This window comes from Calidris pugnax, unplaced genomic scaffold (genome assembly GCF_001431845.1).
Source record: "Calidris pugnax isolate Ruff unplaced genomic scaffold, ASM143184v1 scaffold88, whole genome shotgun sequence".
NCBI classification, from domain to species: Eukaryota; Metazoa; Chordata; class Aves; order Charadriiformes; family Scolopacidae; genus Calidris; species Calidris pugnax.
In genome coordinates, this window is record NW_015090849.1 from 1,755,423 (window position 1) to 1,780,837 (window position 25,415).

The 25,415-nt window shown below is 42.4% G+C and overlaps 1 protein-coding gene across 1 annotated transcript in view; it reads right to left on the reverse strand.

Annotated features, from left to right (window-relative positions):
• DOCK5 (dedicator of cytokinesis 5) overlaps nt 1-25,415 on the reverse strand; it is a 125,535-nt gene that overhangs the window by 17,195 nt on the left and 82,925 nt on the right. Inside the window, exons 24-40 of the mRNA XM_014943139.1 lie at nt 17,004-17,074; nt 15,926-16,032; nt 15,195-15,331; nt 14,387-14,482; nt 13,502-13,600; nt 10,619-10,713; nt 9,838-9,916; nt 9,232-9,332; nt 8,123-8,181; nt 7,568-7,722; nt 5,885-5,970; nt 4,439-4,595; nt 3,853-3,893; nt 3,650-3,740; nt 2,740-2,859; nt 1,772-1,861; nt 871-975 (exon numbers count right to left, since the gene is read on the reverse strand). Of these exons, the coding sequence (XP_014798625.1) occupies nt 871-975; nt 1,772-1,861; nt 2,740-2,859; nt 3,650-3,740; nt 3,853-3,893; nt 4,439-4,595; nt 5,885-5,970; nt 7,568-7,722; nt 8,123-8,181; nt 9,232-9,332; nt 9,838-9,916; nt 10,619-10,713; nt 13,502-13,600; nt 14,387-14,482; nt 15,195-15,331; nt 15,926-16,032; nt 17,004-17,074 (1,689 nt within the window). The remainder of the gene's footprint in view (nt 1-870; nt 976-1,771; nt 1,862-2,739; nt 2,860-3,649; nt 3,741-3,852; nt 3,894-4,438; nt 4,596-5,884; nt 5,971-7,567; nt 7,723-8,122; nt 8,182-9,231; nt 9,333-9,837; nt 9,917-10,618; nt 10,714-13,501; nt 13,601-14,386; nt 14,483-15,194; nt 15,332-15,925; nt 16,033-17,003; nt 17,075-25,415) is intronic.

Sequence of the window (25,415 nt, forward strand, 5' to 3'; positions counted from 1 at the left end):
CGAGTTTTACCTCCCTTCCATTCCTGACTCTCATCAGCTCCCATTAACAAAACAGCCAGCTATGGCATTTCTGCACTACAGGCTTAACAGCAGACCATGGCCAACTATTTTTCCAAACTGGCCACCAAGCAGTGGTTACTGGAAGGGACAGATTCAAAAACATGACCTGGAGGTGAAAGCCTTCTGTGCCATCCAGTTCCTCAGTCCTAAGTTAACATTTTTCTTTTTTATTAAGCTTGGCTTCCATTTAAGGCCAGCAACTTCAAACAAATGAAAATGTAAATGTTCCTTAATTTTAAATAATAGTTGGGAATATTTTCTAGTGTGCTGCACCCTGCCCATCTGAGTCACTTTGGCTGGATTCTGCTCTTCTAGTTAGCTGTGCTGCTAAGCCTGGCTGGATCCATCTCAAACAGGAAGCATCTTTGCATTTTAATTCTTCTGCGTGGGACAGACTCTCACTAACGTGCTTGAGCACTGAAATGACCCCCGTCCTGAAAATTAGGTTGATTCAGGCTGAAAAGCAAGGGGATAAATTCTTTACAAGCTAAATGTTTTCTACCAGCAACGATCACGTATCTGAGACGTGTCGGGGGCACAAATACAAAAGGTAGATGCTGTTTAAGCCCACATAAGAACATACCAATCGTTTAACAAACCCTATTGCAACACACTAACTTAACACAAAAAATCTGGCCTTTTGTCTGTTTTTATATGCTGAAATGTTTTGAAATACTTAAGGGATTTAGATCTTTCCATGTCATTCAAAGAAAAAGAAGTTTGGCATCTGAATTTCCTTGGAAGCTCTGCAACAACTGTGACTTTTGGGGTACCCACCACTGCAGAATTTGAGTGCGGATGGATTCTTACCCGGAGGAAAGAGGGGAAACCTTGACCATAGTATCCAACAGCAAAGTACTCTGGTTGAGGTCTCATTGCCTTCATAATATTCTCATAAAAAGTAGCTCGTTTTTTCTGAAAAAGAAAAAGTCATCAGCATTTTCACTTTGGAGTATTCAAGGACACTGCCAGATTGTAGGTCACATTCCCAGTGACAATTCCCCATCTATTACAGAATTCTGCCCTACAGAATATTTTTTACAATTTTTTTTGATACAGTATCCCATACTTCTCCATTTACTTGGTTAAATATTTGGTTTGTTTGGGCCAGAATCAACTTCATTTCCTGGTCTGCAGACATGAGAACAATGCCATGGATTTTAGGATTCCAGAAGGATATTTGAAATCCTTAACTATTGCAACACAAATTAAAAATAAATATGTTCTGAAACTGAGCAGACACAAATGGTGACAAATGTCAGAAAACTGGCAGAAATAAAACTGGGCAGATGATTCTCATATGAAAGAACATAAAGACCATCTGGTTACATCTTTAACCACTAAAAACCATAATTCAGAACCAGGATGATTCTATAGTTCTGTGTTCATACACAGTAGTTTTATCACAGAAATAACAAGGTGATAAGATTTATGGAGCCTGAAAATACACCACGCAAATGTTACCTTATTTGATCAACACTAAGAATGCTAAACATCTGCACACAATATTGTCATGCTAATTACAAGGTCAAAGCTGCACTCTTTAAGCTATATTATGAAAATATTCTTCTAATATTAAGCTTTACAAAACCACGGGGGTTACGTTGGTTTGTTTGTCTTTAGCATAAATGTATTTTGGGCTTATCCTGCTCAAAAATATTAATTTAAGTAGTCAGCAGCCTGCTACAAGTGGAGAAAAAAAAAATCTTACCAGGAGATTACCAAGTCCCTCATAATCAAAGACCTTGTTTTCATACATGTCAGCCAACTCTTTACTTAGTTGAATGGCTTTTTCCCACATCTCCATGGAGGGCGAAGGGAGGCAGGCGGGGGAAGAAGAGCACAAGGAAAATAAAAGCCTCAGTTAAAAGCATTCATTACCACAGATAGGTAAACAAAAACTTCAGCTGATTTTAATTCAGGCAGTACTTTAATGCACTGCCAACTTGCCCTGAGACTCCATGCTGTACATTTTTTTGCAGTAATTATTATAGTCACACAGCTCTCTTGATTTGTAGGCCTGAAAATGCTTTACAAAGCAAGGTTTCTGTTGTTACTGAGACACAAAGAGGTGAAAGGAGATGTCAAAACAGCAAAGCAGAGAAGCCCTGGTGGTCTCCTCCTACACTAATACTCCATCCCCTGCATCAGGCTTGGGTTTGTCTCATTTAGCCCTGGTCAAACCATCTATCCCAAGTGCAACTAACACAAGTTTGGTACCAGCCAGACCAGCCACACTTACTGTGGTGCAAAAAACCTGACAAAAGCCACCACCCAGAAGAGAAAGAAAAACACCTACACTTTTCTCATCTTCCCAGGTTGATTTTTCAGATGCTCTTTGTCCCACAATGAAAAGTCATACTTACTGTGGTGCAAAAAACTTGACAAAAGCCACCACCCAGAAGAGAAAGAAAAACACCTACACTTTTCTCATCTTCCCAGGTTGATTTTTCAGATGCTCTTTGTCCCACAATGAAACAGAGGGATTCAAACATCACCAGGACAAATACATGCCCTGCTTGTGCCAGAACTGTGGTCCCTATTAAAAAGCCAGGTTTAGGCATCAAAGGCCTCTTCTGGAATCATGTTCACTTTTACCCTTGAGACCAGCCTCGGCCACCAACACTCCCCAGGCCAAGTATTTCCAGTGAGGTGTATGAACACTGCAGAGACACTCACCTTGCCCCTGTCAAAGAAGGAGATAATTTCTTGGTAGAGTTTTTCCTTGAGTTCCTGTTGTGAGTAGACATAGTAGCTGTCCCTCTGCAGGAGGTGAGGGACACAGGGCTTCTCGGACCACTAGCACAGAGGAAAAAAGGCAAAGTTAAAAGAATTGGAACATCTTCAGATGAAGAACTCCTTACAGTGGATAGACACCTTCTGCAGGGATGCACTACAGCCAAACCCATCATCGATGCAAAGGGAGAGCAAGGAAGTTTTCTAGTGATATAAGCTGAGCTGGCTAATTAATGTAACCCAGGAATGCACAGAGAAACACCACATCTCAGCAGCATGGTTAGAGCAACAAGCAGCCAGTGAGCTGTAACTTCTTAAACCACCCCAGCCAGCTACGCAGAAAACATCTGATTACAGTTTCCCACTACACACATAAGCAGCCACAAAGCTTCAATTACGTGCAATTTTTTTTTCTACATTAAAAGTTCATTTTAAATCAGTTTAAGAATTCATCTGCTTTATTAATCTGTGGCAGGTATGAAGAGGTTGACTTAAATCCAAATTAAGACGGCTTAGGCTAATGCATTTTATACTGTTCACACAGAAGTAGAAAAAACCTGCACTATGACTCTGAACATGGACATTTTCTCCCAGCTCACTACAGCACTTTGGTTTACCAACAGTATGTAACAAATTGATGCTAATAACATTTTTGCTTTCATCCATTTAGCTGCAGTGCAATTTGCAAAATTGTGAAGCTGCTTAATGACCACTAGAATGTAAGTAATGCAGAGTCACATTAAAAAAAAAAAAAAAGAAAAAAAAAGTGTATTGTTTATTCTGAGCTGTTTGCACTTCATTTAAAAAAAACATACCCTGACAGTTGAAACTGGAATTGGTTTTAGTGTAATACCTGGAGCAGCTCTGCATGGAGGAGGAGAGTGTAGGCTGCCTCTGTGAAGTTCTCACAGTCTGTGTGCAGGTCCCGGAGTTTATACAGATACCTACATAAACAAAAAGCAATTGTTACTCAACGTGAAGGACTCCTCTATCAGTGTGCACAACACCAAGAGAAACAGAGGCTTCTACACAGGTTTATGGAAGGAAACAGCCTACCTGATATAAATGTCCTCTCGCTTCTTCTCCTTATAAAAATTCTGCCAAAAATAGAAAAACGTCAACTTTTACGATGGACTATGCCACAGATTTGCATAATCATCTCTAGACAAGTAACTTAAGCCTTAAGTTTTAGATATTACAAATACCTTTGCTGTAATTTTGCCTACTTAGGTGCATATATCTCTGCAACCATCCCCTTATCATAAGGTGGGGCTTCTGTCACCTCTAGAAAAGGGGTAAGTCAAAGAGAGGAAATGACTTGTCCAAAATTATACAGCTCTTTGCAGTGGAATAGGGACTTATGCCCACATTTCCCAAACTATCAGCTACCCATCTTTCCTCCCTGTATTTTAAGGATTCAGATTACCATGGAGATAAGGACCAGCCACGTGACTTGATTTTGGACTGTACATCTTCCTACGTTTTATAACTGTCAATAGCTGGTGGCCTGATTTGGGCCCATCATTAGCCAGAAATGGCATAAAGAATTACTTAAAACCCTATAAGAAAAAAAATCCTTCAGAATACACAAGATTCGGGTCAGTAAAGAAGAACCCACACCCAATCCCAGCCTTCCCCATACCAGCACGTTGACAGTGCAGCTCATGCGGTTCTCCTTGCTCTCATCGTGCATGATGGTCCTGTAGTCCAGCAGGTTCTCCAGCAGGCTGCTGACCAGCAAAGCAAACACCTCTCCAGAAGCAGACAGATATTTATGCTTCCGACAGTGCTCCAGGAGCCTGCAGGTGTACCCAGAGAGACAGGAGGAATATTGAGTTATAGTTCCGAGCAGTGATAAGGAGAAATTCAGTGTAAATTGTAGGGTCCTGCACCTGGGGAAGAAAAATGTCAGGTACCAGTACAGGTTAGGGGTGGACCTGCTAGAGGCAACTACTGAAGAGAAAGATCTAGGGGTCCTGGTGGACAGTAAAATGACAATGAGTAAACAGTGTGCTCTTGTGGCCAGGAAGGCCAACGGTATCTTGGGTTGCATAGGGAAGAGTGTGGCCAGCAGGTCAAGGGAGGTCATTCTCCCCCTCTACTCTGCACTGGTGAGGCCACAACTGGAGTACTCCATCCAGTTCTGGGCTCCCCAGTTCAAGAGGGACAGGGAACTACTAGAAAGAGTCCAGCGAAGGGCAACAAAGATGATTCAAGGATTGGAGCATCTCCCTTATGAGGAGAGACTAAGAGAGCTGGGACTCTTTAGTCTGGAGAAGAGAAGGCTGAGGGGAGACCTTATCAATTCCTACAAGTATCTCAAGGGCAGGCTGAGGGAGGAGGGAGCCAGACTCTTTTCAGGGGTTCCCAGTGAGAGGACGAGGGGCAACGGGCACAAGTTGGAACAGAAGAGGTTCCACTCAAATATGAGGAGAAACTTCTTCACGGTGAGGGTGACGGAGCCCTGGAACAGGCTGCCCAGGGAGGGTGTGGAGTCCCCTTCCTTGGAGATTTTCAAGACCCGCCTGGATGCTCCTGAGTAACATGCTCTAGCTCTGGGCAATCCTGCTTCAGCAGGGGAGTGGGACTAGATGATCTCTATGGTCCCTTCCAACTCTAAAAAAATTCAGTGAAATTCAGTGAAATAACCCAAAGAGCCACCAGCCAGCAGGGACAACTATTCTTCCAGAACAGACTCAGTGCAGAACAGTCACAGACCTGAGACACCCACGTCAGGCAGGTCAAAGCCTGCCTTGATCAAAGACTGTTCTACTCTTGGAGCTAAAAGAAGGCTCTGATTTTGCTTTAACTCTCAAGCTTTTCCACTTGCAACCCCCTTGCCAGTTTGGCACCTGCCTCTGGGCTTTCATCTCCAAGTTCAGGGTAGTTGTGCGAGTTGCTGCTCCAGAATAAAAGCATCATTTTAAGGCAATCAGTCTCAAAATACCTGTATAGTATTAACATCACTGTTGACTGCGCTGTTTCCCTATTCACTGGAGTGAATTCGCTGAAATTAGGGTTTCTCTGCATTACAAAAATAGCCAACTAAGCTGTAAAAAAGAGCCTCCATGTTCTTTATAAAACTTACAGTTTCTCCAGCAAAATCTTGTACTGTTCGTCCCCTCGGCCACCCTCCACTTCCTGGTCCAGCTTGGTTATCAACTCATTTTCAAACTGAAAAGGCAAAAAAACCACACTGAAATAGACAGCAGCTCTCAGGAGTGTGGTCTGACCATCAGTCATGCTTGTGGCTGGTGCTTCTGAACTGCCCCCCATCAGACACCGGTTTTCTGGGCCAAGGTAGAGGATGTTTTCATTGTTGGAGCAGAATGAAAACGGTAAGAAGCCAAGATGACAAGATTGGAGCAAGGAAATACAAGTCCTCCCTCTGTCATCCTACAGTCACTAGAAATCATGCTCTGGGGTAATTCTTCCCCTTCTCCCCCATCAATTAGCTGTTTGGTTTTGCTGGGATGGAGATGCATTGCAGCTCACAGATACCATGGTCATTCACTCACTCTAAAGAAACTCAACTACTACCATTAGTTAAGGGCAAGTCACAGCTCTCTGGCCATCATAAACACTCATGACTAGTAATTAAAGCAACTTCTCATGATGCAAGAACCAAATCCTGGGTGATTATCTGTCTAGTCATGAAGATATGCCCTGTTATGTGCAAGCAGATCAAGCACACAGTCTCAGTTATAACTGCAGCTGGTGTATAAATGCCACTGGAATGGAAAATCCATGCCACACACATCCTGCTGCCTTCTACCGACTCCGAAACGCCACCCACACCAAAGACTGATGACCCCAAGGGAAGAAAGCTCCCATATGCACACTGGAGCTGGGGCTGAGCTGGTGTGAGGATGGTGCTTGGGGAGACGCACGTCACATTTGACAACAGTCTGAAATGCCAAGGTGGCTGCCTTTTGGATGGATGGCTCCTACCCATCTCCAGGGAGAAGACTGTCTACAGCAGAGCTGCAGTGTCCCCTGCCTGCCAGCTGAGATGTTAATGTCCGATGTCCCCAGAGGAAAGCTGGAAGAATAAGTCCTTAGAAACTGCAATGAAAACTTAACCTCAGGGCAAAAATGAAGCTCCTCTTTTTTCCTTCCTTACTTTCTGGGGCTTTCTCGGTAGCAACAAAAGGTAAGTTCTGGAGAAATTAGCACAGGGCTGGAACTCAGGGATCCCTGTCCTGTTCCCTGCTCTGTCCTTTTCCTTGTGTAGCCTCAAGCAAATCTTGTCTGTCCTTTGTATCACTGTCCTCATTTCCATAATGGTGCCATCAGTATTCACAAATGGGCTGTCAAATTCGAAGTTAATGAAGGACTAGTCAATATCTAAGCAACTACTTAGTCCTAACACTCGACTGTCCAGTGATTTTCCTTATAGTGACTTCCATGCACAGCCAAAGATCTGCCTTGGGGGAATTTATATTGCTATTAAAAACATAAAGACATTACTTTTTAGAGTACCCTCCTTAAGGTCTCCAAATTGCTTCAGAATACAGATGTGGTTATTTACACATCTGCAAATGCAGAAAGGTGTGAAAACAGAGGAATTCATTAATTATCAACATCATGCAAAGGTACAGTCAGGGACATAACTAAAGAGTCCTGACTCCTACAAACCACTTAACGATAACTTCCTAAAGTGTTTGGCACAATGCTTGTTTTGTGGGGTTTTTTCTTGGTTTCTTTTGGTTTTGTTTAAATGTTCTCTTCTCCTCCCAATATCAGTCCCGAAGATCCCAAGCTCCCTTACCATGTGGAAGTTTCTGTTCCCACTGAAGTTAAACTCGCACTGCATCATGTCAAAGAAGATGGGAATTGTAGCTTTCCGGAGCTCAGGCTCAGGGACCAGGGTTACCTCCAGGATGGGTCCTACCATGGCTGGAATGAATTTTATTTTGTGGGGACCTGCAAGAAAGTCAAGGTTGGCTACATCCTAACGGCAGGATTTGGATAGAATTAACATGTCACAGCTCCAAAACTCAGAAATAGTTCAAGAAAAGAACTGAACCGAATTGTACGCAATGTTGCAAATCACAAAGTTTCTCTGAAAAATTCTGCTCTTGTCCTTCATATGGTAGAACATCCTTCATAAGCAATCTAAGAAATTATCTCGGCAGCTGATGAGAGAAAAGATCTGCTTTTGCAAGCTATTTACAAAAAAGGAAAAGAGATTTTGTGCTCTGAAACAGCTGAACCTTAAGTGTATTCCCCCACATTAAACATGAGCAGCTTTTATAAAGAAATAAAAGGATCTGAAACCCAGTTTGAGAGCTTGGATAACGATAATTCTTTAACTGGAACTCACCTAGATTATACCACATATCCCTTATTTTGAAGCCAATTTCTTTCCTCATGTCCCCATACCTAGAAAAAAGTATTAGAAAGAAAAAGATGAGAGAGGTCTACGCACTGAAGCTACTTTTGCAAAGCTGCTGAAAAAATTCAATGACAAAACTACAAAATCTGTTACTCTCTCCTTAAAACAAACACCACACACAAACCTGAACGCGCTGGGTTTTTATATCAAGCGGTCTCACAGATTGTCTTCTCTACTAAGGGTCTACCAAGAAGTTCCTCACTATTACAGAGCTTTTGTTAGATGTTCAACTCATCTTTTTTCCTTCCTTTCCCTGCCCAGCACTAACACTCAATGCATGGAGGAAGAATGCCCACGTGCCATTGCGGCAGAAGACTGCAGACTCCCCGACAGCAGAATAGAGCTGCAGTCCTGCTGCTTCCTGCAAACCTTCCCAGAATTCTTTGTATTTGGTGTTTTTCCCTAAAGCTTTAACTGCTGACATTGAGAAAATGCAAGAATATTTCATTACCCAGCTTCTAAAAGCCTTCGTTATTGCAGAAAAAAGATGGCAAACATTAACTGCGAATGCCCCAACAAAAGTCTATGTCAAGATCTACAAAAACATTTAGACACTTGATTCCAGCACAGGGCAGAAGTAAAAATTGTTCTGTATCTTTGTGAGTTTGGCCAAGTTATTAAAAGTTACTACTTTTGGCTTTTGTGCTCTTACCTTCAAAACTGAAAAAGCAAAGAGAGGGGATTGAAAAGTTGCAGGGCTTTTAGGATTTTTGCTTCCCTGCCTTACACAATGGCTGAGGAACTGCATAAGGTATCGCTCTGGGAACTACTGCAAACCTTCTCTTACAGACCTTACAGTGGAAAGAATCTTTTGCCAAGGTGCTTAAATTGAGCTCAGGATCTGTCTGACCAGACTTAGCCACAGTGTGAAGACCTGACGTCTGTCCTAGTCACCTCTCCTCCCTTTATCACCACTCATTAATCAAGCACTTCCATGATGTGTTTCATCTCATTCTGAGATTGTTCAGGGTATGGCTGGAACAGAAAAAATTTCTTAAAAGCAGAAAGGCCTGGCAGCTTTTTAAATGTAAACTTACTTCTTGATAATTTTGTTGCGTTTGGCTTGTGAGAAGGTCTCCAGCTGGAGGGATTCATGAGTGAGAAAGGCCACTGCCAAATGGAAATAGTTATTCCAGAGCTGTGGAAGAGAAACAAGTCTAAAATAGGAGAAGACAAAGGAAAAGCAATAACACTACCCCAAATGCCGTAGTCTCCCGGGTGTTAACGAGGAAGCGTACCAACCGAACGATCTGTGTTCCCAGCCGTAGCAGGGAAGCCAGAACCACACAGAAACTTAACATTTCTCACTCTTTTTTAGCTTGTACTTTCCAAGTAAAGGAAGTGACAGTGAGTGCACCCATTTGGTATTCTGTTCTTAACTAATCAGGCACAAATCAGCTGTAGTCAGCGCACTGCTCAACGCGACCTTGTAAAGCCTGCAGCAGCTCTATCTGCTTGTAACTTATTGCTGCCCTAATCACAGCTCTGTGATTCACAACAGCTTTGCTGCAGAAGATGATGGGCATTTTCCATGAGCATGATCCATATCACCAAATCCATTAATCGTGGGATTTGTTTGTTTGTTCTTCCTGCCTTTCAGGACTGGGGTCCGTAGGACAATCTAGAAACAACGGAACTATTACCTGGAGTTCAAAATTTGCTTGATCCAGAAAGAACCGGTTGAGTACAGATGTAAATTGATTCACTGCCCGGAGGAAAACCCTGGAAGAGACAGAAATATCAAATAAAATGTGGGTTTTGAAAAAAATTACATTGTGGTTCTGAGTTTATGACTCCTACATGTAAGGTCAGGAGACAAGAATCGATGTTCCCAAACAGGAGATATTTCTCTATAATGCCATTTCACCTCCCTCCCAGTAGAGGGACATCCAGGGAAAGCTACTCCTCTGTTTCTGAACAAAAGAAACCTTGGCTGAAGGCAGATGAAAAACAAAACACTTTTTGGGTCACCCAATCTCTGACAGTGCGGTGTCAAGGCCAAACAAAACCCACAGCAGAGGACAGAATGGACCTGGGTAGTTCTTGTCTACAGGCCAGCACACTAAACCCTACACCACACTTCTGTTCAACTCTGGCTTTATGTCTGCCATGTGATTCCCCAAGAATTGAAGCCAAAAATGCATCTCTGATTTACACTGCATTCTCCAGCAGGTAAGTGACTGGATGGAAGACTGGATGGTTTTCATTGTGTGCCTTTGGGCAGGAGAAAAAATCATTTCCAGTCCATCAACAGCAACGCACTACAATTTACTGAAATCTAATTTAAATTGCTCAGAAACTGAAAAGAAAATAAGCCCCTGTAACTCCAGTGATTTGCAGGCCTGCTTGTGTGAGTCACCCTCCTTTCAGAACCAGAAAGGCTCCGAAGCAGCAGCAAGACTTCAAACAGCAGCAACTCTGTACCTGCTCTGCATCATATTCATCACCATCCAGTCAGCTGCATAGACATTCTTTCCAATCAGATCCTTAAACATAATGAATGTTTCCATCAGGAAGTCCTGTTGGAAAAACAAAAACCACAGCCCATCAGGTTGAATATGGCAGTCTTTTACCCACGTGAAACTACAGGGAAATGCAAATGTTTGCAATTGCATTGATTAACGACTGCATTGATTAGCAATCGATGCACTGTACCTCCTAAGAAGGATCTCTTATTGTGTGGGTATATTCCAGTAACTAAATTATTTCTGACATCTCATCCATTCAGTTACAGAAGGAGAAATAATTCCACAGAACATGTTGATCTGTTTAATTAAATCTGTCTTTACTGTTTTGAATTAAGCTGCGTTGTAGGGAGTTCTGGTGCACAAGCTGGATTAAAAAAGCAAACCCAACATTCAAGGACTGGTTTCCAAATGTCTGAATGACAGCAGCGTAACAGCCCCGTGCAGTATCATCTATAAAGATGGAAATGATAATGTATTTTCACTTCCCTGATTAGTTAAGCTTTTTCTGGTCCAGTTTAAGCAGGAGAGTTACACAGAGGTAGTGAACACGCCATCAGACACAGGGTTTAGAACATTACTGTAGAAAAGACACTTTTTGCACAAACACTAAACTGCTCCAAACAAAGCTCTATCACACCAACACCTGGGCAAGGGAAGGTTCTAAAGAAAAAAGGAAAAGGAAAAAGAGAAATGAGCAAAAGAAGGTAACACCAAGAGTATTGATCTCTATATTGTGGTCTCTGCAGATATGAATGCTCCCTAGGAGGATTTAAATGGATTCTATTCTCTACAAAGACAGCACATTAGCATTCAAAAATGAGGGGGACACAAAGAAGGTCACAGGAGAGATCGCCACCTTGCAAAGATCACCAAAAAAAAATAATAATACAATTCTGTTGAGCTGAACAGCTTGCTCTGAAGAATTGGCAAGCGACATCGATGGAGAGAGAGAAATGGGCATTTGGTGCTGCCTCAGTAAAAGTCTTTTAGGCATTATTAAATCAGAGCTTGATGGAAAGGTTTGGACTTGACAAGGGGCACCTTGAAGATATGAATTAACTTATAACCATGTTAAACCAACCAAGTAATGATGCAATGCCAGGGCTGTAAATACCAAAGCAAATGAAAACCAACAGTAAACAACGAAACCAAATAAACCCGATTATTGCAGTAATGAAAAATGCAATGTTCTACCGGTATTAAAAACTACTACATCACCACAAATTGCTTGCTTCTGTAGATTTAAGGATTTGTAAAAATTAGATTATGAATTGGCATTTTCATTCATCCTTTTGCTCTGTCTTCATGTAGAAACTTCATGTACACACAAAGATAAAAGAAACATCTTCCTCTTTGAGTCAGAACATGTAGAACTATATTGAGTCAGAACATGTAAAACAATTCCAACTTGCAAGCTAAGCTTCAATCTGAAGTTTATACTTCAAAAAAGCTTTTAAGCACCTGTTTAACCTTAAGTTACGATGGGCTCCTAGTAGCTCTACTGCTCTTCAGAAAAAAGGATAAAAATTCTGAAATGAGGCCACTCAACATAAAGTTTACTTCAATTCTGCCTTGAATCAAACTTTTTTTCCAAATCCATTAGATTTGTCTTCCTAACACCCTTCTTCCTCAGACACAGTATTGCTACACAACCCTGCTGAAAAGCTTTTCACTCATTTACATGATCAACACCAGCAGAATTCCTGAATCTACTTGACTTTTGTTTTTCTTCCTTTACAAAAAGTGATTTGGGGAATGCAGAAAGCAGCTCTAAAACTAGATGATGAGTGCTCTCTATAGACAGTGCAGCTGAGTGGCCTTTGAAAGCAGAGATGACAGCAGTGTGTGTCCTGTAGGTGGCTATGTTGCTCAACAGATCACAAGCAATTCCAGCCACACAGGGAAAAAGATCACCTTGTCATCCAAAACGAACCACAAACACCTTCCTGTGGGTTTGGATCCAGCTTTTACAGGAAGAACACAACTCCGGGCTCTTCCCCAGCCAGTATTTAAATGACCAAGCACTTCTAAACTGCAAAACAAGGAGTATGGGGACAAAAAAAGGTAGAAGAGTTGCTGTGTCACGCTTCAGAGACTTGCATAATTACTGATTTTGGTTCTGACTTGTTCTAGGTAGTCTGGGGAAAAATCTGGACAGAGCTGTTCATTCTAAGGGCCTCAATAAAACAAAACCCTAAAGTTTCACCTGGTTTCATATTGAAAGTCTTTGGGGACATGAATTGTACAGTTTTTAACATGGAGGGAACTATTTTCATTGCTGCTCACTAAAGCATCTAATTAAACTCCAGAGGAGGAGAATGAATTAGAAAGTAGATAAAAAGACCAGGATCACGAAGAGCTGGGGACGTGAATTGTACAGTTTTTAACATGGAGGAAACTATTTTCATTGCTGGTCACTAAAGCATCTAATTATACTCTAGAGGAGGAGAATGAATTAGAAAGAAGTAGATAAAAAGACCAGGATCACGAAGAGATACAGTGAGAGCAAAAGAGAGGAAAATGCTTTTCCTTTTCATCTTCATTCACTCTTCTAGTCCAGGCTTTTTACTTGCACAGACTTTAATAGTCATTGAATGTGTTTTTACTCAATGCTACAAACGCTATTCTTGGGCTCTGAGTCAGCAACATCCCCTGTGGACACCCAGCCTGGGTGATGCCAGTATCTCCCCAGTGCCTGTGGCATGAGATGCCCATCAGTCATTGCTGATGAATGCAGCATAATCACTCCCAAACTGAACACGGTAATTTGAAATGACCTTTCAGAAGCAGAGCGTAATTCTTTATGGGCTGAGCTAATCCCCCAGCCAGGCTGACTTACAACAATGTCCTGCCTGGTTTTGAAAGTATTGATGTAATGGTTGTAATGGAAATCCTCCATCTGCCTCAGGATGGCTGTCATGCAGGCCACAAAGATACCCTAGAATAGGAAAAACAAAACATTAGTTATTTTTCTGTATTTAAGCACTGTCAGATCAGATGGAAGTGTGGCATATGCTTTGAGAGTTCTGCCTAATCAAATATCACTGATCACAGTTCTGCTCTTCTATGTCCTGACACCAGTGTGTGTGACTGTTTAGTCCTCTACCCCAAGCCAGTTGAGATTTCCTAAATTCCAACTATGAAGCTATGGGTATAGCTCTCCTTCTCCCCAGGGATCACTATGGTCAACTGTAATTCTCACAGCTAACATACTGGTAATAGTATTAACTTGACCTTAGAGTTATAAAAAGTAAGATATTGCTATATACACCTAGCTCTTGTTTTTTCCATCTTTCTGTACATGGCTAATTAAAACATCCCAACTTGCTTCTACCTTCTAGGATGCCACACCACAGTCAGAAATGCCCCTTAGAGATGCCTCAGCCCTTCAGCTTTTAATCCTAGTCAGCCCAGGTGACAAGAGAGACTCCTTGTGCATTAGAAACTGCACTGAAACCAAATTCTCTGTGCACGAGGGCCCAAAGGAACTTGAAATCCCAGCCAGCTGTGACTCAGTTCAAACCGCTGCTGCGAGAGGACAATTTGTATCCTAATACCTGGCCTCAGCAAACCACCAAAAGCCATGTTTTAGTGGCACCGAAGCCCCGCAGGAAGCGGAAAGATGATTTCATAAGCCACTGCTACACACTGAAATCTCCCAGGAGAACAAATTCCACTCTAACAAATGGCAAAGCAATAACTGAAGCGAGTGAAAGGCGCTCACGATGTGCGGAGACTGTCTGCTCATGCCTATCACCGTGCGGTTTATCCTCCTCAGCAGGCGCTCCATGATCAGCTGGATGTGGACGGCAGTGGGTCCCTGGGGACATTCAATAAGGAAAATTTGAGACACTTCGTAATGTACACTGCTCTAGAGAGTGCTCCCTGGGTGGGAGGGCTGCCCTGACAGCGGTTAATTGTTATTAGAGGATGCAAAAAAAGGAGGTTTAAAACACACGGGCAATCGATTCGAATACTGTAGGTATACACTTAGCGCAGAATTAACATAATTGATCTACACCAGCTTCATTAGTCCATCCTGGCATAGCTAAACTGAAGCTGGTGCTTTCATTTGGCTTTGTTTTCCCTGAACAGCTCTTCAATTCAAACTACTCTTTTTACAGCAACTTAGAATCAATTTCCATGGCTAACATGGCAAGTAACTGTGTTCTCCTGACTGAATAATGATTGTTGTCCCTGTTTCAGAGCAGAGAAAATGAGAAACCAAATACTTTTATGATTTGCTCCAACAAGCCACCAAAGTAGCCAGGAATAACATTTTGGTCCCTAGAAAGGAAAGTAATTGCTTTTTGTACTGTAGCGATAACCACAAATTCAACCTTTCATGGCTCTTTTTAGACACAACTGCTTTATGTGTAAAGAGATTCAAAGAACTATACAACAATGCAACCCAATTTCTGCAAACGTCAGAGCTTCGTCATTCTTCAAAGCATAAGTGAGAATGTTTCTTTGCCTTAACTTCTCAAAAGAAGAATTAACCTTAATTTGCACACTCAGTAATTCATGCTCACCACATCTTTCCGATCCAGGACCTCAAGAACACTGCTAAGCAGTTGTGAGCAGGCCTCGTGGTCAGGCTTGTTTGAATTGTCATCCAACTGGCCACTCAGCTGATCGATCAACAGTGGCAGAAGAGCATCTCTGCATTCTACAAAAATGAAACAGAACATCATGTCTTGTTCATTTCAAAGTTCTCCAGCATTCAGTATACATGGGTACCACACAGTAACTTTTAACTTTATCTTGGACACCAAAACATGCACTTGAGTTACCACTAAAAAATTAAAGATGCTTTTGACTTATAACTTTATCTTGGACACCAAAACACGCACTTGAGTTACCACTAAAAAATTAAAGATACTCATAAATAATCTGTAATTATATGTATTGCACCAAACAGTGCATTCTCACCTCCTGCCTCTTCCTAAATCAACACACTGGATCAGGATTCCACAGCATCAACCATTGTATAGAGAACGAGCAGCAAATACCAAGTAGCACACTCGCACCTCCTGCCTCTTCCTAAATCAGGATCAGGATTCCCCAGTATCAACCATTGTATAGAGAACGAGCAGCAAAAATCATTTCAATTGTTCCATGGGAAGAAACATTTCCAAAGATGGCTTTACCAGTAGACTACCCCTGATGGCTGATGTAAAGCACATGTGAACTTGAAAGACCTTTTTGTTTTTAAGGGTGTGTGGCCCCGTGCAGAACCCAGACAGTTCAATCTGCCACTTACCAGACTGTTTAAACAGATCGCTCTCGACTATCTTGGTCATGCAGTTCAGCTTCTGTCGAACCAACTGGTTCTCGGGAATACTCTGGATGAACTTGGTGAAGAGGACACTGGTGTGCAAACCACAAAGCAAGCAGAGGGTCAGCATTTTCACCCAACATGATTCCATCCTGCTCTAACACTGTCCTGCACCCGGGCGAGCCAAGCAGTTCTGTCACTGGGTGGGTATTACCTGGAAGCCATCTCTGGGAAAATTACTATGGAGTCCTAAATTATTTACAAGAAACTTAGCACAGGACTTCTAGTAAAACCAAACAGTGCTCAGAAACTGCAGGTTTAAACCTCTTAAAATGAAGCTTGCAACCCAAGACACGCTAGATGTAACACAAAAGCTTATAAAGAGACAATACTACCTGCCCTCCAGTGCCAGTGTAAGACAATCACATTTACTTCCATACAAAATGAAGGCAGAATTTTGCAAAGGTTCAGCAGACCACTACTGCAACCTGGAACACTGCTAGATACAGTGTGTCTGCTTCCAGATGCCCCTTTCATCAAGAGTGATGACTCATTTCAATCTGAGATTCCATTAAATTCAATTCCATGTACATTTGCTGTCTGTCTGCTGTTTATGAGCAAATCATTTGTGTCAGAACAAGGAGGCATGGTTGGGAGGTTCTGGGCAAAGCTCTCCACACCACAGAACAGAAACCCACACAGTGCTGTGTATTTCCTGAATAAATACAACTTCTGTTTTCCTGACCAAGGCTATGCCTTCGTCGCACAATTCACTTTACCTCAGAAGCAATCATTAAGAATTGGTGGAAACCTGCAAAAAATTTCAACATCTCACTCCTCAGTCCTCAAATTTTTGTTCTCAGTAAAATCTCAGAACGCCTACAAAAGAGCAGTTGAGATGCACAGACTCCTTTGAATTAAACCGACTTCCTCTAAAGCCCTGCAAGAGCTTCCTCAAAGTACATGCATCATCAGGTCATGATTGGTGTTTTTAGGAAAGTTTCCTGAATTCTTCCCTATATATGAGCTGGGTTTAGAGAATAAACAAACTTAATATGGTTACCTGAGCTCAACAGGGTCAAATACCAGTTTGACATCGTTTATGATGCTTGGCAAATACTTTAAAGCTGCACCCTGCAAGAAAAACAACAAGGACATGAAACACACATGGAAATGGAGTTAGATGAGTTAGTTTATTCTAAAATGGTGCAAAGTCTCAAGAACAATGCCCATAGCTCACATGGCAAACCTAGCTTTTGTCAAGAGCAAATAGGCAGACACCTGCAGAGAACTGGCTTAAGATCGAATTTATACATCCAAAGAGCCTCCAGCAACTACACATCTGCTGCGCAGAGCAGAAAAGGTGAAGGAGGAAGGATTCACAGCCAAGTTCTTTAGTTTTTGCAAACATCCTGCAGTTCCGGGGATTAAGCTCCTCATGGCCTGCCATGAAAAGCACCAGTCAGTTAAATTGACTCGGTGTTGCACATACTTCAGCGTGTCCACGAGTAACGAGTTATCTAGGAACTAGTATGGCTTTCAGAAATGTAGCACCCAAACAATTAGATGCAAAGGTCTCTCTGTGATGCTTCATGGCTGGGGCCAGCAGGTACTCTGACTGGATCAAAGTTAGACTTTAAATCACCCAAGTGCTAATTAAAAGTTCAGAATCTATCTTTCCTTCAAAGAGAGAAAAGCATGTTGGCTAGAAGACCTGAAATGAAAAAAACAATCCAAAGGCCTCGTTGCATGGCTGCTCTGCTCCTCCTCAGAGCATACCCTGAAAGTTCATAATCCAGCTGACACCAGAAAAAACAAGCAAACATAAAATCTAAGATACCTTTGGAAATCATTTGTTTCTTCATTACTTTCCTTGCCAGCATGACATCGATTTTTGCAGCGGTTTAAGATTTCTACCTCCAACACCCTCAAGCTCGATGTTACTGGTTGGAGTGTGTCCCACACTGCAGTAGATCACATCTCCACCGGTTGTTAGCTCCCATACTAGCAAGTGCTGAAGGGTTTTCAGCGAAGCCACAGCTCTCATATCTTTATTTGATAAACTCTGAGGTTTAAATATTCCTTTCCTGCCACGCACAGTTCATTGAAACAGACATCCAGGGGTGGCGTGACTCATCTGAACGGGTTTTACGTGCCTCAAAGCTTGCCCTTTTTCTGCCTCCCCCCTAACTCCAACTGTACCAGTTGATCTAATAAAAGATATTACCTCTCCCTGAAAATGATGCATACCTTAATCTTCACAGCCTCCTCCAAAGGCCGGTCCATGAGGACGTTGAAGGAGAGGAACAGCTTGCGTATTGCATCATTAAATTCATCCCCATCTTCACTTTTCCCATAAAACCTACAAAGAAAGTCTGAGGTTTAAATATTCCTTTCCTGTCACACACAGTTCATTGAAACAGACATCCAGGGGTGGCGTGACTCATCTGAACGGGTTTTACGTGCCTCAAAGCTTGCCCTTTTTCTGCCTCCCCCCTAACTCCAACTGTACCAGTTGATCTAATAAAAGATATTACCTCTCCCTGAAAATGATGCATACCTTAATCTTCACAGCCTCCTCCAAAGGCCGGTCCATGAGGACGTTGAAGGAGAGGAACAGCTTGCGTATTGCATCATTAAATTCATCCCCATCTTCACTTTTCCCATAAAACCTACAAAGAACAGAAAGAGCTAGTTATACACATAAATCCAGGCTAACAGTGTCACAGTAGCTGAAATATGATTTTATCCTGTGGAACAACATCTTAATGCAATCTCCTTCTACAAAGACTTGAGTGTAAAAATGGCATTGAGGATTCTGCAGCAATTTCCTGCTGAAATCTCTTCTAAAGGAAAAGCTGCACTTCTTAAATTGCCATTGCATCAAATTCTGCTTCCAAAAATCAAGTAGCTCATTCTGTATTAAACAAAAAAGCCAGAAAGAAGATGAGGAAAGGATTCCAAACAGTCACTGTAAATCTCTGAAAACATGTTTTGAGGCTACAGTAAAACTGCTGTCACTGACCATGCCCTAACTGGACACATCAACCTCACCCCACCTAACAATTAACCATTGACCATGCCCGAACTGGATGCATCAACCTCACCCCACCTAACAATTAACCACGTGTGCATTTGTTTCTTAAAATTTCTTAAAATGGGGAAGTCACTCCATGCATTAATTTTTTTAACAAGTAACAGGTTCCTTCTCAGCACTACCATATGCTGCTTCTAGCATGCTACAGGTGACTAAAAGGATTCTCCTCTTCAATTTAGGTATTTCAATTTTTACTCAACTTGTTTTCTCCACCCATAGACAGAGGGTAGAAAAATACTTTTAATAATTCAAGGATAGAGGACATGCTAAAGAACATTCCCCCCAGTGGTGCTGAGAGGAAGGAACTCCATTGACTTCCAAAAGGAGCCATGAGGATGGCAACGGCCTTGGCCTTACCTCAGGTACAATATTCGTGACTGAACGATGAATCGGAACAGGTACTTCAAGGCTTTCAGAGCAGCAAACAGCAACTCTGTCTTGCTGGAGTCATCAGCGTTTCCCACGTAACAGTTCAGTACTTTGGTGAGCTTCCTTTGGAAATAAAACACAAAGGAGCATAAATATAGACACAGTTGAGTTTCAGTGTAACTCCAGCTTCCTTATTCCAGAGAGGAACTACAGTCTAATCAATAGACGACGGGTTCCTCTTCACAGCCTACTTCCTTCTGAAATCTTGGGCTTCACTGGATGCCAGATTTTCATAAGCAGTCCATGAATTCTCAGAAAAGTCTACAAATCTGTCTACAAATTCCAGCTTCTTGACCTGCTTTTCTTTTTTCCTAAAATGAAGCATTCAGGAAGCTGGAAAACCAATTACCACTGAAGGTGGACTAACACCTTCTCCACGTGTTACCATTTCTCATGCGTGGAGCACAGAATTCCTCTGAAGCAATACTTACTGGGTGCTTTGAGAATCATGGAATTACGGAATCGTCAGAGTTGGAAGGGACCTTCTAGAGACCATCCAGTCCAACCCCCTGCCAAAGCAGGGCTGCCCAGAGCACATCACTCAGGATGGCATCCAGGTGGGGCTTGAAGATCTCCAGAAAAGGGGACTCCACATCCTCTCTGGGCAGTCTCTTTCAGGGCTCTGCCACCCTCACCCCAAAGAAGTTCTTCCTCCCATTGCAGTGGAACTTCCCCTGGTCCAGCTTGTGCCCGTTGCCCCTTGTCCTGTCACTGGGAACCACAGAAAAGAGTCCGGCTCCATCCTCCTTCAACCCACCCTTTAGATACTTGGAATCATTAATAAGGTCTTCAGCCTTCTCTTCTCCAAAAATCGTGGATAGAAGTTGCATAAACACACTATTGAGTATTTGCCATCTAGTCTCTGCTGAATCAGAAGATCAGGATCCTCTGGGAGTGCTGCAGCAGCTAATATTCAGGCAAAATCCTCTTCTCTTCATTAACCAACTCACAGCACCCAGAGCGGCGTGTAAGCGATAGCCAAGTGCGCAACAGCTTTTGTGCTCACCTGCTCTATTTGCCACCCTGCCAGCACCCAGCTCCCTGCTCCATCAAATCCTGGCACGTGGAGCACATGGAGGACACTATCTAACACCAGAGCCCACTTGGCATTATGCAGATAACACATTGTCAAGCTAAGCTGGAAAGAAAGGCAAGGGAACAGCAAAGCTAAGACATAGTTTGCTCATTAATCAGACAAAGAAGTTTATTGACAGCAAAGAGAAATAAGAATGAGGATTCTTCCACGGGTTAGAGGGAAAAAAGAAAGGAAACCATACACAGGCAGGGGTTGTGTGCCCAGGGCAGGGAAGAAGAAAGCAATGCAGGAGATGGGGACTTCAGAGCTTTGTGGAACCATGTTTCCTCACAGAATTCTCTGTAGGTGACAGCCATCAAGAGAGGCTGAACACTGCACCAGGAATCCATGCATATCAGTAAAAATAAGGAGAGATTTTTAGAGGGGGAAAAGGAGTTTGGTTTCTGGTTTTGCCCTCCCTATTGGCCTCAGTTTTAGCTTTTTGGTTGCCTGTCACCATTGGGGTAACAACCTTTGGGTGGAGGGGTGCTACATCAAGGAGCTGGAAAGTCAACTGACCTAGGTGTTACTCCTGACTTCTCCACCAACCTCCTGGGTATCCTTGGGCACATAAGCCATGACAAGCTACAGCACTTAAACAAATGTCTCATTTTTAAGCACATGAAGTCAACAGGTTGACTGAAAGCAACTAAGCTTTGTCAAGGAGCTGGAAAGTCAACTGACCTGGGTGTTATTTCTGACTTCTCCTGGGTACCCTTGGGCACATAAGCCATGACAAGCTACAGCACTTAAACAAATGTCTCATTTTTAAGCACATGAAGTCAACAGGTTGACTGAAAGCAACTAAGCTTTCACACGTGGCTAAATAAATTCTACACATCAGCTTTTTCCTTCCCTGGTAAAACAGCACAAACAATTGTGAGCTGAAATTTTTAAACTGCTTTGAGTTCCATAGATAAAAATGCTGCAGTGAAATAGAATTACTCCCACTGTCCATACCCACACATCCAGAAGTGAAGAATTCCAAATTTCTTCTAAACAAATGACAGTCAATGTGAGAAAGTTGCAATATGTAAGTGTAACCTCACGCAATCTGCATGTTTAAAACCCACCACGACATTTAGCCTTTGCTGCAGAGTGTGGTCTCCTCAACCTGCCTGGTTGTAAGCAGATCATAGAATCATAGAATTGTCCAGGTTGGAAGGGACCTTTCAGATCATCTAGTCCAACCATCAACCTAACTCTGATAAAAACCATCACTAAACCATGTCTCTAAGCACTATGTCAACCCGGCTTTTAAATCCCTCCAGGGATGGGGCCTCAACCACTGTGGCCTCCTCAACCTGCCTGGTTGTAAGCAGATGGTGGAGGTGAACACCATTCTTATCTCTGCCACCGTTAACCACAGTGTCACTTGTTTTATTTCAGCCATGTGTGGTTCTGCTGCTGCTCCCCATCCATCCGTACCCCTAAAATTGTAGCACAGAGTACAAAGCCTACAGACTATTTCAAACTTTCTTCTGCTCAAAGTACTTTTGGGGTTGGGTGGATTGAAAAGGTTGAGGCAGATACTGGCAAGACGGAAGTTTCCTGAGCAGCGATACCTATCAGAGCAGATTTCTTATGAATTTCTGTTCCTTCATCAATTTCCACCCGCTGCCAAATAACGACTTATGGTATTTTCCATCATCTTCTGTATATACCTGTAACCACCACCCCCATCCCACCCCACCAGCCTTTTAGCAGCAATACCAGACCAAAGCACTCAACAGTTATAAGGGAGAGACGGATACAGACTGGTTCCATTAAACCTGTTTTGAGTAGGAAATCAGGTTGAAAACCATGAAGATGCTTTTACAACACAAACATGCACACACAGAGGACTACAGGTCAAGAGAGAGTCTGAATCACAGTCTGATACAGGATTTTCCATGATAGCACTGTCTTTTCCTTACAGAAAAGATATCTCACAACAGAAATTGTAATGACAGGGTTTCTTGCTCTCCTGAAAGCAGAAGAGAATAGGGCAGAACACTCTTGTCTGGTCTAAGCTGCCTTTATCCCATTAGTGTAGTTTACTGAGAGCCCCCTCCTGAGTGACAGCCCGTGGGTTTGTGGTTCCTGATACTCACACATACGCCAGGGTCGCGCTGAAGTGCTTGTAAATATAAGTTTCAAGTACAGGGTTGAAATGCTGGAACTTGATGTCTCCAATCAAAGAAATAATAAATACCTGCCAAAAATTCGAAAGGAAACAGATGTACAGAGCCACACAACCTCTAACGAACTGGAACATAACTCAGTCTCTAATTGCATGCCATTTATTCTGCTGGGTAATAGTTTTTGTTTTTCCTAATAGCTTTAATACTACAGATAGTGTTATTCTTATTCTAATAGTGACTGAACACCGTGGTGTGTGGGACTACATCACTGCTCAGAGGAGAGGATAGCAGCATTTGGATAGAAAATCTCAGAGATAAATCTCAGAGATAAAGGCAGCTACTTCTCAAAGCAGCAACAGTGATGCAGGAAGCAGCACCACTCACCGTCTTTACATGACACTGTCATAGCACAGGTTAAATAGGCACAGAGATGCTGAAGACCTTTTTTCAAAGTTAAGAAATTTTGCTTTTCAAGCTAGTACTTGAGATTCTGGTGATTTATACTCAGATAAAACATTCAGTCTTGTTACTACAATGACATGTATTAGAGCCAGGACATTCTGTGCTCCTATACTCACTCCTCCAGCCAGTGTCAGCCGGATACATCTGACTTCATATTTCTCCTGGAACTCTCAAGTATGTATTCGTTGACAAGCACAAAGCAGAGAGCTTTGTCACTGCATGCCAAAGCCAGTGCCTTTCACACACACACTGAGCAGCCTCTCCAAAGACATGGAAAACTTATTGGGAAGTCTTTTACTTGGTCATTACAACCCTTCTATGGAGGTTAAGAGGAGCCATCACCTCCCCTGCCCGAGTGCTGGGCAAGGATTTGGGGTACATAAATTCTATTCCCACCACTGCCACAAATCCTCCACCATCATGACCACAAACAAATTATTTCTCTTTGTGCTTCAGATAGATAATACCACTTTTCTCTTCTGTATGTTGCCTTAAAGCAAGATGTTATCTGAAGAAACTACTATAAATTATGTAAACATTTATCAGTTTTCACTGTGATTACTAAAAAGTTCAATGGATTTCTCAGTCCTAGCTCCTGAAAATGCCTTAAGAAGTGTTTAAATATCATTTATTCTCAGAGAAAAATACCTCATCTAAAGCAAGCATCAGGACAGACTCAAAATGTGGCTGAAAAACAAACACTCTAAATCCACAAAAGAAGACTCACCAGTGCATCAAACACAAGGAAGTCATAGGTTTCATTTTCTGACATTTCCATCATTATGTTGAAAAGTGCATCAAGGGTGTCTTGCAAAAACTAGAGGGGAAAAAAAACAGTAAAAAGGTGGGAAAAGACAACTGCTTCTGTAATGCTGCACAAGAGTCTACTTTTTTGGATCGTTTTTCCCCTTCCAGCCCAGCTGCACTGTGAAAGCTGTCCATGAAAGAACATTTAAAGAGGGTTTTAAGTCCTGTATTCATTCACAGGCTTGTCATCATCATCATGCTGTTCTCCCTCACTATAGCAAGGAGGATTTTTCTTATTAGCTCTCGATGGCCCCACTTCTCTGTTCTATTGCCTTTTTACCCAGCGAGAGACCTTCTGAATACACTGTATTCTGTCCATATAGTTTAAGCTTGCAGTGGCACAAATCAACCCCAGGCACTGTGCTAAGGCATGACATGGCACATGAAGACGGGTTTGCAATGACACAGCATTTGCTTTAGTTGTTCAGCCGTTCAGTAAAACCATGACCTTGCACAATCCCAAAAGATCCACAGGATGCCTTCACTCCTAAATCCTTCAGCAGACTATTTTCTGTGGTGTTTCCCACATTTTGGGTCTATTCCCCAGGTACCCTGACTATAAGGTCTTCAGGCTGTCGCTGCACTCTCTTCCTAGATCCACAGCAAGTCCGTATTCACAAAGAAGGCCCAGAGCCACTACTGAAAATTAAAAGTTAGACTTTGATTGTATCTTGTACTTCATAAGGACACAGGGGAAAATAAAGCCACCGCTATCTCCCGGATCCTGGTAACATTTAACTTCAGGAATTCTGGTGAATTCCACTAACAAGAGCTCTTGGGGCAAAGTGTACCTTTTGTTCTCCTGCAGCTCAGCAGTTAGAAGAGCTCTCCTGGCCTTTAGAGAGAGCTTTTGGGCACAACACAATTACAACCCTCCAAGGTCAACATCAAGCACATACCTAAGTGTTTACGTAACGAGGAGACTCAGATCTCCACACATACCTTTACAATTTCTCCTCCTTCCACCTCCATGAGCTTCCTGAGGTTGTGAGCGATGTTCTGGGAGTTGGAACGCCAGTTCAACAGCCCCAACAGGTCAACTAGCAAGGACAGAACACCAGCAATTAGAAACAGGTTGTAACAACACAGCTGACTTAATGGCTGCAGAACAACACGGAACAAGCACTAGAGGTTATTTTTAGAATGGGCTCACAAGGGAAAGTCACGTTGATGTACAGAATGTAATCTCGAGATGGTTCTTTTGTCTTGGCAAGAAAGTTAAGTTTTGTTACAAATGGAAACCCTGGTGTGATTTCATAATGGAAGGCATTTGGTAGACAATTCTGCAGGTTTCTTATTCACTCAAGAGAAGGTATCTCAAGCTCAGAATTTTATTAGAGCACATGACTTCTCTTACTAAAGCTCGTGATTACTTTAGGTTCTTAAAGTTAGAGTTGAAACCTCTTGTATAAATGACATTAAGCTACAGAGCTGTTTATCACAGTTCTGGGACATCCCAGGACCCCGAGTTTAGTTACAAAC